Source organism: Triticum dicoccoides, chromosome 5B (genome assembly GCF_002162155.2).
Source record: "Triticum dicoccoides isolate Atlit2015 ecotype Zavitan chromosome 5B, WEW_v2.0, whole genome shotgun sequence".
NCBI lineage: Eukaryota > Viridiplantae > Streptophyta > Magnoliopsida > Poales > Poaceae > Triticum > Triticum dicoccoides.
In genome coordinates this window covers 575,311,397-575,323,687 of record NC_041389.1, presented here as the reverse complement: position 1 = coordinate 575,323,687, position 12,291 = coordinate 575,311,397, and the positions used below count along the sequence as shown (strand labels likewise).

The 12,291-nt window shown below is 44.5% G+C and overlaps 2 protein-coding genes across 2 annotated transcripts; both read right to left on the bottom strand.

Annotated features, from left to right (window-relative positions):
- Nucleotides 1–321: 321 nt before the first annotated feature.
- LOC119311733 (pentatricopeptide repeat-containing protein At2g42920, chloroplastic-like) lies at nt 322–2,026 on the bottom strand. The gene has a single exon (XM_037587427.1). The coding sequence runs from the start codon at nt 1,971–1,973 to the stop codon at nt 405–407; it is 1,569 nt and encodes a 522-aa protein (XP_037443324.1). The 5' UTR covers nt 1,974–2,026; the 3' UTR covers nt 322–404.
- Nucleotides 2,027–2,622: 596 nt separating this feature from the next.
- Nucleotides 2,623–6,989, bottom strand: LOC119306194 (guanine nucleotide-binding protein subunit gamma 1-like). Its single transcript, XM_037582486.1, has 4 exons — nt 6,741–6,989; nt 3,319–3,371; nt 3,149–3,193; nt 2,623–3,049 (listed from the first exon to the last, which is right to left on the bottom strand). Exons 1-4 carry the CDS (start codon nt 6,852–6,854, stop codon nt 2,965–2,967), a joined length of 297 nt encoding a protein of 98 aa, XP_037438383.1. The 5' UTR covers nt 6,855–6,989; the 3' UTR covers nt 2,623–2,964.
- Between the last annotated feature and the right edge of the window lie 5,302 nt (nt 6,990–12,291).

Sequence of the window (12,291 nt, the reverse complement as noted above, 5' to 3'; positions counted from 1 at the left end):
TTGTCGTGTGTCATGTATCTGTTGATGTGTTTTCGATGGTGGTTATTTTGCCATGTTGTGATCCTCCGGCTGAGGTTGTAGGCATTTGCCCGTCTGATGGGGACATGGGGTGGTCATGGAGATTCATGCTTTGGGAGTATTCCAGATGTGGCCATGTTAACGGTTTTCACTTGGTTTTGCATCGATTAACTGGGTAATTCTTTTATGTTTAGCTTTTGCCTCCGTTTCAAAAAAAAAATGGAGCATTTTTTTGAAAAAGAACTGGAGCATTTGACATGTCACACTGGTGCATATATAATAAAAATGAACGAACTGAAACCATAAACTCCAAACTGAATCTTCATATAACAAGTCTGTATTTTGCTGTTGCTATGTATTGTACCTAGAACTGCTGAACACTTGTACTAGCTGACGAACTCGTGGACGACACCATTCACCTCGATCATGCTACACCCGGGCACCTTGGCCACTCCCTCCTCCCTCATCTTCCCCCTGACACCCAAGCCCCGGCCCACCTCGCCGTCGCGTGCAAGCACACTCGCCGCGAGCACGTACGCGCCGCTGTCCTGTGGGTCGCATTCCACGGCTCCCCGCGCCGCGCGCGCCCCCGCCTCCGCGTCGCCGTGCAAGCGGCACCCGGAGAGCAGGGTGCCCCAAATGGCTGCGTCTGGCTTCATCGGCATTGCGCGGATGGTGTCCTCCGCCTCCCGGAGCCTTCCGGCACGGGCGAGCGCGTCGACAAGGCAACCGTAGTGCTCGATTCCCGGTGTAACACCGTATTCCCTTGCCATTGACGCGAACAGAGCCTTCGCCTCGTCGGCCAAGCCGGAGTGGCCGTAAGCCATCAGCATCGCGATGAAGGTGACCTTGTCCGGTCGGAGACCATAAGGTTCCAGCTCAGAGAACAAGGCGAGCGCTTCTTGGCATTGCCCATGCGCTGCCAGGCCAAGCATCATGGTGTTCCAGGACGACAGCTTGGCCAAGCCCTGCGATCTCGAGGTGTCGAACACCTGGCGTGCCTTGTGTATAGAGCCACACTTGCAGTACATGCCCACGAGGGCGGTCACCACGAGCGCGTTCATGGCCACGTCGTGCTTGTCTATGTACGCATGCACCCACGCGCCTTGCTCCAGCGTGCCGAGGCTGGCGCAGCAGCCGAGGACGCTGACGAGCACGTTGGCGTTCGGCTCCACGCCGTCCACCTGCATCGCGGAGAAGAGGTCGACGGCGTCTTGGAACCTCGCGGCGCGGGAGTACGCGCTCACCATGGCGCTCCACGTCGCCACGGTCCTGGCCGGCATGCCGTCTAACACCGCCCGCGCTTCGTCGACGCGCCCCGCCCTCGAGAGCGCCACGATCGCGCTGTTGCACGCCACAACGTCGAACACCTGGCACTGCCCGAAGAGCGCCAGCGCCTCGTCCGCGCGGCCGCAGGACGCGTACATGGCGATCATGGAGTTGCGTGTATACGCGTCCCCGGCGAGGCCGAGCTTGAGCACCATGCCGTGGAGCGCCGCGCCGTCGTCGGCGTGTCCGAGGCGCCCGTATGCCGCGAACAGAGACGGGAACGTGCGCCGCTCCGGCGGCGTGGGCGACCGGAGCATGTCGAGAAACAGCGCCACGGCCGCGTCCGGACCGGGCCCGTCGGACAGCGCCCTTATGACGGTGTTCCACATGAAGGAGTTGGGCCTCGGGTGGTGCCTCACGATGCGCGCGGCGTAGGCAGCGTCGCGTCCTTCGCCGGCGCAGAAGGCGACGGCGCGGCTGGCGGCGATGGGGTCTTTGGCGAGGCCAGACTTGACGAGCGCGGCGTGGAGCTGGCGGAGGTGAGCCATGGTGGCGCATTGCGTGTGGAGGAGGGTGAGGGCCGGGTGTGAGGCGAGGAACGCAGAGATGGATGGGGAGGACGGGAGGAGATGGGATGTGGTGGAGGAGGAAGCGCTTGCGGGCGATGGCACTGGCGCCATTGCCATCCTCTGTACTCTGGTAATTGCTCGGGTTCTTTCTGGCGGTGACTGTGTGCGCCACTGCCATGGCTTTCTTCGGATAAGGTCACCTCCTCACTTGTGGCCTATCTTGTGCTTGCTTACCAGTATTTGGCTGGGCCGAATTAGGTTTGGGCTTTTCACCCAAGTCTGGGCAGGCTCCAGTGTCAAGTCAAATGGTAGGTTGAACCTGTTGCAATGGAGTAACTTGCCCATAGATGTGGAATCGGATTGTTTGGAGGCTGTCAAGATGATTAAAGGAGGAGGAGAAAACAAGTCTAATTATGTATTCATTGTTAGAGATATCATTACTGCTTTGGGAGAGAGGAATTCTTGCATTACTCATACTCGTCGACCCTGTAATAATGTTAGTCACGCCTTGGCAAATTTTGGTAGGAAGCATCGCCGAACCATGGTTTGGCTAGGATCTGGACCAGATGAGGTCATGGAACTATTAGAACGAGAATGTAACACTTTGTTTTGAGTAATGCAAGTCTTATTCGCAAAAAAAAAAAAAGTCAAATGGTAGGTTGCATATTCTTCATGTTGTAATCAGACTCACAAAATAGCAAAAGTTCCATTCACAGCAACAAAAATACATCCATGATTTTTTGTCACGGTTCAAAAGTAAGAGAAATAATCGTCAATTTTCATTGTTCGACGTTGATTTCAGAATATCCAACATGATAACTAGGTGGAAAAATAAGAGAGTTCATATAATTTCTCAAACTAGGATGACATTCTTGAGCTAAGATCTCATACTTCACCAACACCAGAGATAATGCAATGCACAGGAATGCAATACATAGAAAGAACTTATTGAAGAACAAAGTCTTAGTCAGTCCTCGGTGCTGCTTCCGTGTTCCACAGTACCCTTCTCATACCATTCCTTCAACAGAGATTGTGAAGAAACTCTATGGGAAAAGAATCGGTCCTCGCTGCTGCTTGCGTCTTGGTGTCACTCTTACTTGGCATTTTGTCACAAAAACCAGCATTTGCATCTACGCAGATCCTGCGGACCTTCAAACCACCTATCCCAAGACTGGTAAGCAGCTCCGGTAGTTCTGCAGTTACAGAAAAAAGAAGTCATTAGACTATGAGTGGACAAAAATGTTTAGATAATCCCTTAGATAAAGAAATATGATATTTTTGTGGTTACTTACACAGGAAGTAGAGGGTCTGCTTTGCTTTCAATTGTTACAACAAACCTAACAAAAGGTTAATACTGCAGTCAGCCCCCGGTCACCAATAATACAGAGTGTAGGTGGTGCTTTTTAAGAAGTAACACCATACAGTAAAATGTGAATTGATCTGAGTCTTTTCTGACACGTACTCTTGCAGTGCTGTTGACACCTTATCCATCTTATTTAGCTCGTCAAGTTCCTCCTGTATGAAGTCCAATTGAGAATATCAGCAGTTTGGCAGAGAAGGGAATACCCATATCTCGTAAGAAATTCTATTGTGCCAGATCTACAGATAATTATGTCAAGGACAGATACCTAGCTCATCAATAGCATCTCTATTGTGAAATTTCAAATGAACTTATTTTTAAAACGTGTGGTTTTTCCCTGCTATGAAATTAGCATTCTCTGCTTGCATCCCTGAAATGTGACACTAATGGAGAAGTTTGAGTGTACTGTTCAAAATGAATTTACTACTAGTGAAGCATCATCAGCTCTCACTTATTTGTACATAAAGATGGCTTTCGTTCATGTCCACCATTATCCAAGCTATTTTGGAAGACAACCACGCAGCACCACAAAACATTGAGTTCATTGCCCTTCCTTGAGCACTGCATTTTGCTTTTTATACGCAGTTAGAACGCGTGCATTTTCATTGTAAAAAAAAGTCAGAATGTTTTGATTTTTTTACTATTTGTTTCAATTTTACTGTGCATGAAGGAGCATATGAGCCTGAGCTTCAGCAAAAATGAAAAAAATCACTGGTGCTTAGCCATCAAAATAGGTAATACAGCTTGCTTAACACCCTTGGGATCTAACAAGTGAGCTCAATAATATTATTAATTATAGTTACTAGTTTGTAAACTCTCGGTCTCTCATAAATCCTTGCTAGTTTTACTGACTAGGTGGTACGTAGATGCCTACTCACTTAAGTAAGGTATAAGTTAAACAGTACAAAAGTACAGAGGTCGATTTGAGTCATTTGACACCCGATGATCTGATGCTGATAGAAATGGTAAAAATGGAAGTTACATGTCTCTCTCCGAACCTTTAAAAATGGTAAGAAAATTCCCCGTCAGAATAGATAAATATTTGGATGTGTCATCAAACTGATTGCATGTGTTAATTGTTTTTATTTTTAACTATATTATAATAGGATGTCGACAGTAGAATTTCCACCAGATAAGAACTATGTTACTCCATCTTAATCAAGACTCAATACTCATGTCGTTTTTCAAATTTGAACTTGCAAGAATACTTCGCAAAAGAAAATACAATAGATTTAACAAAAGATGACAAAATATTTTGTAGCATAACATTCATCTATCAATGCCATGGCCCTGGTCCTTGAATCTAGATTATCCAGAACCATATATATAGAAGACAAATGAATTTTATTCATGACGATATTCATCTGGCGTCTGATTGTAAGAACTTCAATGAATGAGAATTTGGAGTGATAAAGAAAATTCATCATTAATTATAACTTGAAATTACAAGTACAAAATGTTGCATTTATAATAATTAGCATAGTTTTGTAATTAAAGAAATTGATCGCAGTATAGAAACATAATTGATTAGAACTTAAGCACGTACCAAATAACATACAGTAATACAAAGTGTTTCTTTAGTTGTTCATAGAGCATGAAAATCTTCAGATTGCCAAAGCCCTCCTATATCTATACTACTCTATAGTGTACCAGTTTTGAAATGGATCCAGAGCATCAATCATAACCGTTGGTCTCTAAAATCCAAGGGCTAAGATCAGCTGGATTTGCCATGAACAATAGACTGATGTTGCCTCTATTCCGTTCTAGAACATTCACGTGGCCCTTCCAGGAAAAAAAATGCCCATATGTGATGCCTCATGGGCCATATTACCGTTTGAGCGGATGACGACTTGAGCCCAGATAAGATGGTTTGGGAGGAGAATGGGAAGAAAAAAAAGATAGAGTAACATACATTTTTTTAATGAACCTACAAAATTTTAGATGTGAATGTACAATTTTTTGTGTGAATATTAAAAACAATTGTGGGTGAAATTCCATTTATCAAAATCACTCTGTTATACTTTTTTCGAATCATGCTTCAAAATCACTTCATTCTTTTAAGACGTGCATTGCACGTGCATACATACTAGTAACTATATCATGTTGTGCTAGGGTGACATCCCAATTATCATTCGCGCTGCAACAGGGAAATGGTGTAACAATTACTACTACCTCCGACCCATAATAAGTGTTGCAGTTTTGAACTAAGCCCAGTTCAAAACCGCGACACTTATTTTGGATAAAAGGGAGTGGTACAACTCTGGAATAATAACTTAGGTAAATAAACCAAAACTATCCAAGTTGGTCTTAACTTGTAAGAACTACCAAAATAATAATCCCCCCGTTCCTTGATATAAGGTGTATAGATTTTTGAGAAAAAAATCCGAAATATAAGGTGTATTGCATTGCACCACTCATTAGGATATTTCTTTTAGAGATTTGATTACATTTCCTTATATTAGGCAAGGTCCTCTATTTTTTCATGTCAATTAGTCAGGTGAAATCTCACCCAAAAGTTGTGAAATTTTTCCTCAATATGCGTTCTTTAATTTCCGTGCCAAAAACTATACATCCTATATTTAGGAATGGAGGAAGTACGAGTATTTGTTAAGCAGTTCCCTAGTTTATGGGCCGCATACCAACTTGCCACCTAAACTAATGAGCATCCAAACTGAAAACGCTTTGCTACAGTACTCGTTTTAGTTGTCCCATGAATAAAAAGACATATCTTGTGTTTGGGTAACCACGTTGATCCAGCACCGATTTCTCCTTCCAATGACTTCCAACGATTGGATCACGCACTGGCACGAACTATAGAAAACATGGCTCCCCATGCAGCAGGTCCCCCGCAGGCCACAGCAGCCGCGCCACACCCCATGTGCATCATCACTTGTTAATTCCTCAGTGGTACACTGCACAATCATTTGACGCAGCAGAAATTCGCTTTTGTTTTCTTCGGCAGAGAAACTGGAACGGATATAGCCGGCCAGATCTGTGCATGTCAGAGAAAAGGCCCGGGAAATACCAGTACGGAACTGAATATTTGCCGCAACAAATCCTGAAGCAGGTGTGCGCGACCAAGGGGGCACCGAATGTGGACATATGCCCTTTGACCGCTTTCTCCCCCTCCCCCACCCACCCCACCCGCGGCCCACCCCCTACCCCATGGGACGCAGGGAAATGCAGGCGAGAGAGATGGACGCGCGAGAACCTCGGAGGTCAGCCATGTCGAGGTCTTCGTGGCGCATGGTGAGGGATGGGGATCGTCGGATCGAAGAAGTTGCTACCCCAAACTAGTTTCTATGCTTCAGAACATGGGGCTGAAAAGCTAAAAGCTTCCGTGCCGCTTTTCTTCAGAGAATTGCCGTTCTTAGGCCAACAATTTTCGAAACAAAGTCAACGAAAAGGCCCAAAGATTCAAGAAAGCAACCACTCTTTTCCCCTTATATATCGGAGACAGACTAACAACGGAAACAATATTCAGAGAGAAGGTAACAATGGAAACAAGGATGACATAGGCGGACCTCGAGGAAGCGTGCTTCTTGCTCGAGCTTCTTGAGCTCGGCCTGGATCCGGTGCCGACCCCGCATGTCCCCCGCTTCCCCTCCACCCCCGACGACGTCGCCCGGAACCTGCATCGCCGCCAGAGGAGTGGTGCCGGCAGCGAGAGGACCTCCACTCCGCGCTGCTGGTCTGTCTGCTGGACGATGGCTCCGAGTATAGAATAGTGGGTGGGGCGGGCAGACACGCGCAGCCAAGCGCAAACTGGCAGATGCGTGCGTGGGTTGGGCTGCACTGCGAAGCCAACCAAACCAAGAGGTGTCACGGAATACGCGGACGGCGGAAAGGCTCTTTTTTCGTTTTCGAAAAGGTTTCCTTGTGACGACGGCGGATGGACCGATAAGAGCATGGTTAGTATAACCAGCTGCTGGCTATAAGCCAGTGCCATGTCATCTACAACTCATTTTATAGTTAACATGTATAATAGTAGATCAAAAGAATGTACTACTTTTTTTATTATGTGGCCCATCTTTCATTCTTACAAAGTGCCTAAGAGCACGTGCTAGAGCTGACTCTTCACGAAGAGCCCGCTTACCTTCTCTCTCCTCTTCTTTTTCCTTCAACTAAGCAGAAATATACTAGTTTATTTCTTATAGCCCGCTGACTCAGCTCTATTGTACTTGCTCTAAACGGGAGCGGTGGATCAATGTTTTGGCAGTCATATATTCCAGATATGATTTGTGATTTTGTGAAATAAGGGTTGGTTTTGGAGACGATTTTGCAGAGTACTATATTATATAGCTTAAAACTAACGGTATTGAAGTTACGGTTCAAAAAATTATATGTTTTCTACAATTCACTGAAAACTATCACAAATTTGGTTTTCTATTTCAAAAAGCACCGATGACCGAATCATTAAGCTTTGACCAGGTTTATGACAGATTGGGCCCACGCGTCAGGTATGTCAGCACTCAGGCGTGGCGATTAACAACCATCACCCTGAGAGGTCAAAAGGGTCGGAGCCCCTCTCTCTCGGAGTCGCCCACTCCCCTTGGTCGATCACTCTTCTCTCTGTTCGTCTACTCAGCTCCACGCGCCGATCAGCGCAGTACACGTCGCCAGTGAGCATTCTGTCACCCTGCATGATCAAAAGGGCATGCATCTCTCTCTCTCTCTCTCTCTCTCTCTCTCTCTCTCTCTCTCTCCTCGGCTGCCCAGTCTCCCTATCTCTCTGCTCAGCTTGACGTCGCTACCAACCTCACTGCTCGTCGCCAATGAGCCATGCCGTCATGGAAGGACGGGGAGGACAACATGTACGACGACCTAGACATGGGTTGCAGCATGGACATGGAGATGTGGGTAAGTCTTTTCTGCGCCAAGGGTTAGGGTTCTGCAGTTTGGGGAATTTTTTGATTTGAGCTATGTTTGACACGGTTTCGAAAGATTTTTTGACTCGTGTTGGTGTTAATGGTTGTAGGAGACCCCTCACACCATTCCTGACTCCTAAGCCAATCTTTCGTGGTGATGTTCTAGATTCATCACCCAAGTGCATGCTGCACCAGCAAAGGCCCAACAAATATGTTGTCTTTGATTGAATTGACACTAGAAGGAGATTCCTTGGGTCTTCTGTGCAGGTGAGTTAGCGGTATATGAGACTTTTGTGCAAAAAATATATTCAGATCTAGCTTTGTTTGTGTACTTCTACTCACTTAACCTATGAAGCATATATAACTGAAATAGCAATACAGTAGATGATGCAGTGATACTAGTCCATAGTGCAGAATATGCTTTGTTTGTTGTTGCTTAATTGGTCATTGACCAATACTCAATACATTGTTGTATTTGCTAGCCAGTGACCATTCCTAGCAGTAATTAAATATTGCAAAATGAGGTAGTGGTTAGTGACTAGCTAATGAAATGGCCATTGATGTGTATTGTGTTTGTCAAATTACCAATTGAGGTACCGTTTACGGCTTTACAGTTAATAGTAGCTCATGAAATGGTCACCGGTCTGTATGTAGTTTGTTCGTGTGCACTATTGTTTGATGTTAGATAAGTAGTGATCAATGTAGTAAATTAGTTATCTATGTCATAAATTCTTAAATAGTACGGAGGTAAATTGTTGTACTATCTACTTTGCTTTTGCAGGGAGGTTTAAACTGTGGAGTGGTGGAGTGGGTTGTTGGGCCTTGGCATGTTATACTATAGAAGTGCTTAACTAGGTTGTGGGACATGTTTCATGAGCAAAATGCTGACAAGGTGTTTGACAAGGAGGCTCATGACAAAGAGATCGCCAAGCTCAAGAAGGAGAATAATCAGCTCGACAATCAATAAAACCATCTTGTGGATGATGTTGCCAAGCTCTATGATTGGCAAGATGGTAGGCAAGGGCATGATATGAAGTACACTAGCCAGAAGGAAATGGATGATGCATTTTTGAAGAAGTAAGAGCTAGAGCAACATGCCAAGATGCAAGTACAGTTAGAGAAACTGAAGCTGCACAAGGAGAAAAGGTGCATCATTTAATCTCAAGCAAATATCATCGAGAACACCAGGAAGGCCATGAGTGAGACCAAGGAGGACAGGAATCTGATCAACGAGGAGAAGAAATAGCTTGAGTATGACATTGCTGACCTTCTGAAAGAAGGGTTTGAGAGCAAGAAGAAGCTCCAGAAGATCAAGTCTCTGTTGGAGGATGGAAGATCACATCTGGTGGCTAAGTAATATACTAGACCTATATAAATAATTGGCCTATGAAACTGATGTTGAGAGGTGTATATTCGGGGTGGTATGATGTCTGAAGTGCTAAGTTTGCTATGATGTTAGAATTGCCAAGTTATCTTTAATGAGTAGGTTGCTTTAGTTATGAACTGGTTGCTTAAGTTATGAACTGCATGTCTTAGGTAAAATCATTTATGAGTAATCAACTAAGACTGCTATGTATCATCTTTTGACGGGTTTTGGTCTTATCTTGTGATGCATAAGTTTAATCGTTATGTATGGATGTTGTTATCACAACCTGATGCTTTGTTTACTTAGAATGGCCACATAAATTGGTAAATGGGGCTTACAATGGGCTTTTTACTCTAAATGTACAAAACCTACCATGTCCCAGCGTACCCTTTGTTAATATAACCCCCCTCCCCAAGCAGTTCACAGCCACGACCATATTTACCCTAGCCACCACCCCATAGTGCAAGAACCCTAGGAAGAGAGATGTATCCAAGCCTGGGTGAGGTCACTTAAGAAGAGGAGGAGGTAGTGGAGGTGAGGGCTACCAGGGTGCGATAGCATAGAGCATCGACGCGCAGGGCTCAGAGGGAGAGGGGTCCTATGGCATTGCGAGAGAGGTCTCAAAGGGCACCGACGGCAACAGGATACTCGTTGGAGTACATCCACCAACTGTCCAACACAAGCTTTTAAATCTAGGTTGACATATCAGTTTTGGGTCTTTGCTGATATAAACAAAACATATCATTTTGTAAATATCATTTTCACACATAACATCTGATATAGACCTAAATATCAACTGATATGGTCGATATCTGACCCGATATGCCCACTAATATAGACCGAGTACATCGATAACACAATTATTAAGCACTGGAAAAAATACATTGCAGGACTATGAATCAACAAAACACGATAAGCCAAAATACCACCCACATCACATGTGAGAAAGAAACTCAAAACCACCTTGTTGTTTGCTACTTACAAGGGTCGAACACTAGATGGGATAGTCTGACCCGATGTCTGACTTATATTTTGCCCTCTAGACACAAGTCAAATATTTTGGCTTATGTCAAAATGTCCGACCTTATACAAAAATCTTTGTATATGCTCGGGCATGACTCAGACCCTCGACAGAGAGTCTGACTTGTGTTCGACTATCATAATGGGCATATTTTGGGGAACCTATAAATAGACCTCTTCTCACCTATGAGGAAGGGGACAATCACATTCCTCCTTCTGCCATTGCTCTAAAGCTTCAGAGCTTAAGATCTTCCTCCCTAGCAGCCATCCATTTCACCCATACTTTTAGGGAGAGCAAGATGAGATCCCGGTCTACTAATTCACCAAAGTAAAACTTGTTTTCATCGATTCCCCATGATATCCTTTGTGAATGTTTTACGCGGGTTTGCGAGAATCCTAGATGGACTGTGTTTTCCAGGAGATTCCAAGTTGTGTGTGTTGGAAGTATGCCCTAGAGGCAATAATATTGTATTATTATATGTCCATGTTTATAATTAAGAGTTTATATTCTATGCTATAACTTGTATGATCCTGGAATATGCAATTCAGTGAAAAACTCATATGCACGTGTGGAATGATAAATGTAAAACCCAATTCCTAGTCTCGCCTCTAAGACTAGCTCTTATTTATGATCATGTTTTCTGGATCTTAGGATATCCTTAAGTGTAATGATAGTCCTAAAATAACTTTGAGAATATGACGTTGGAAGAACGATCATATTGAATTAACGAAAACTTCTTTGTTATACTTTGAGATACAATCATCACAAGTCAATCATTATAACATAGAGAGTTGACGTATGCTTTAGTTCCTTAGACCATGAGAGTATCGTAGTCACTTCTTACCGTACGATGGACTTTGGGGTTGCTAAAACATCATCTGTAACATGGTGATCATAATGACAGCTTATAGGTTCGTCGGAAAGTTTGACAAGGGCCTAGATAGCTCAAGCGTGGGATTTGCTCCTCCGATGACGAAGAGATATTCTTAGGAACCTCTTGGTGTGACGGCATCGATCACCTTCTGGCCAGACATAGTTGACTAGGTCACAGGGATGCCGGAACATGTCAACAAGAAAGAAGAACAAAATCGGTAACGAGGAGACCGGTATAGTGAGCATGAGAATGACTCAAGAGGATGCCAATATATCTCACTGCGGGTTTTGTAAAGTATCATGAAGCAAAGGTGATATCACATGATAACCAAAGACTAACTCGAATGTTATTCATGCACTCATAGGAATTGATATGACTATCCATGGTTCTGCTATCGATCATTGAACGAGAGGGGTTTTGTTCATGTCTATGTTTTACCGAACCTACAGGGTCACAAGCTTACAATTTGTTGACTTTTAGTGGGGCAAGAGTTATGAGAAAATATTAATGAAATAGTTTCATTAATATTAGACATAGTTTCGAGAGGAACCAGAAGCATTCGGGGGTTACCGGAAGAGTTTTGGGGTTTATCGGGTGATACCGGGAATTGATATATAGGTGGAACATGTTTCTGGAGATGTTAAAGTAGAAGTAAAAGGATCTAATAATGATTAGGAGGCTTTTATAATTATTTGAATATCAACGGGCGAAAGAAAATAATAAAAAGGCCAAGTGGTGGGGAGTTATTGGGCACTAGGGCCCAATAACACTTGCCCCTCCCCCCTAGCTTGTTGGGCAAGTAGGAGAAGCCGAATTGGAGGGGAAGAGCCCTTCCTCTTGGCCGTCCAAGGGGCGAGGTTTCCTTCCCCTTTATGGCGCCCTCCCTCTCCTTCAACCTATATATACTTGAGGATTTGGCCCTTGGAAGACACAAATTTTGTAGCTT